The sequence below is a fragment of the Athene noctua genome, chromosome 34 (assembly GCF_965140245.1).
Source record: "Athene noctua chromosome 34, bAthNoc1.hap1.1, whole genome shotgun sequence".
Taxonomy (NCBI): domain Eukaryota; kingdom Metazoa; phylum Chordata; class Aves; order Strigiformes; family Strigidae; genus Athene; species Athene noctua.
The window spans coordinates 1,011,953-1,013,879 of NC_134070.1; the positions used below are offsets into that span (position 1 = coordinate 1,011,953).

The 1,927-nt window shown below is 59.6% G+C and overlaps 1 protein-coding gene across 1 annotated transcript in view; it reads left to right on the plus strand.

The window, feature by feature from the left end:
• Nucleotides 1-848: 848 nt before the first annotated feature.
• The window catches only part of LOC141972566 (uncharacterized), an 18,386-nt gene continuing 17,307 nt past the window's right edge, over nucleotides 849-1,927 (plus strand). Inside the window, 1 exon segment of the mRNA XM_074930460.1 lies at nucleotides 849-1,554. Within this exon segment, the coding sequence (XP_074786561.1) occupies nucleotides 1,028-1,554 (527 nt within the window). The 5' untranslated portion in view covers nucleotides 849-1,027.

The following is a 1,927-nucleotide window of genomic DNA, read 5'->3' on the forward strand; positions in this document are numbered from 1 at the left end:
ACCCTGTTGTTACAGATTGTGTCTGGAGGGTGTGGGGAGCAGGAGAGGGAATTAAAGGGGGGGGGTATCCTGGAGAAGCTGCTCAAAGCTCCCCCCGGCTCCAAGTCAGACTCAGCTCTGGCCAAGGCCGAGCCAATTAGCGACGACTCTGCAATAACGTATTTAAGAAGGGGAACCTGGGAAGAGGAGGAGGAGGAGGGGGGAGGGAAATACTTCTGCAAAGAGGGAGGGCAAGGAAGGACGGCAGGAGGCGGGAGGTGCCCTGAGCAGAGAGTGCCCTGCACCCGTGGAGCCCCACGGGGGAGCAGATGCCCCCCCAGAGCCCCTGGGAGGGACCCAGGTGGGAGGAAGATCGTGGAGGACTGTCTCCCGTGGGAGGGAGCCCAGGGCGGAGCAGGGGAGGAGTGTGAGGAGTCCTCCCCCTGAGGAGGAAGGGGCGGCAGAGACAAGGGGTGATGGAGTGACCCCAAGCCCCATCCCTGCCCCCTGCGCCGGGGGGGGAGCAGGGAGAGAAATGGGGAGCAAAGCTGAGCCCGGGCAGGAGGGCTGGGGGGAAGGGCTTTGGAGATGTGGTTGTATTTCTCACTGTCCTGCTCTGCCGGATTGGTACATCGGGGGGTGGGGGGTTCAAATGCCATTGCTGTTCTTTCTTCCTCCCCGATGGAGTCTCTCTGTTACTTTAGCCCACAACAAGGGAATCATCGGCCCCCTCCTTGTCGGGATCCCCCCTCGGCCTTTGGATTAATTTTTCCTCCCCATCCCCGTTGGGGAAGGGGTGATGGAGCATCTGGGTGGGGCTCAGGTGTCCTCGGGCTCGAAGCCCCACATGGGGCTAACTGGCAAGGCCCTGGGGGTGTGAGGAGGAGGAGAAGGGAAGGGAGGGAGCCGAGCAGGCAGAGCCATGCAGGAGGTGGGTGCTCTTCATGTGCCTTAAGAGCCCCCAGCTGAGCCCCTTTGGTCCCCCCCAGGCGCTGGGACAGCCGAGCAGAAGGAGGAGCAGTGCCAGCCCAGGGCAGAGCAGAGGGGGATGCTGCAAGGGCCCCAAGAGGAGCCCCAGAGCCCCGCGGTGGCCGTGGAGCACGATGGCCAACAGCAGCCCCGGGATACGCAAGGGAGCCGCGGAACGGGGGAACCCCGAAAATGCTCTTTCAAAGGGACGTACGCTGAAGACCTGCAGGAAGACCCAACTCAGCCATGGAGTAGGTGCAGAGGGAAGGAGGAGTACAAGTGTGAGCAGTGTGGGAAGGTCTTTGGCTGGCAGGGCAGCCTCATCCGTCACCAACGGATCCACACAGGAGAGAAGCCCTTCAAGTGCCCGGATTGTGGGAAGAGCTTCAGGGATAGCTGGAGACTTTTGAGTCACAGGAGGGGACACACTGAGGAGAAGCCCTTTCTCTGCACCACATGTGGGAAACGCTTCTCCTGTAGCTCGAACCTCATCAGACACCAACTCATCCACACGGGAGAGAGACCATTCACCTGCTCAGACTGTGGAAAGACCTTCCGGCAGAGTGATCAACTCAGGAGGCATCAGAAAACCGTCCATAATGGTGAGTCCCTGTAGGAGTCTTAAAGCTGTATCATGTCGTACTCAGCAGTAAAACTAGGAGGAGGCAGTTTTGGGGTGCGGTTTGGCCAGAATCTGGTCAGGAATTGGGTGGGCATCTATCTCCTCATTGGTGGAGGTGAGCGGTGGCGTCCTCCAGCATCCTTCTGTCAGTGTATTTTTGTCTCAAAAAGGGTTTTCCCAATTTCATCCTATTTTCCCCTTCTCAGGTTCACCCCCAGAGGGTGGGAGCAGCCAAGAGCCCAACCCTGCCCCATCCTCACCTGCCACATCTCCATCCCCAGCCCTCCCAGTGGGTGGGGTGAGATTTAAGTGGTGAGGAAAGTGGAGTTCAAGGGTGACTGCTGGTCCAGGGTGAAA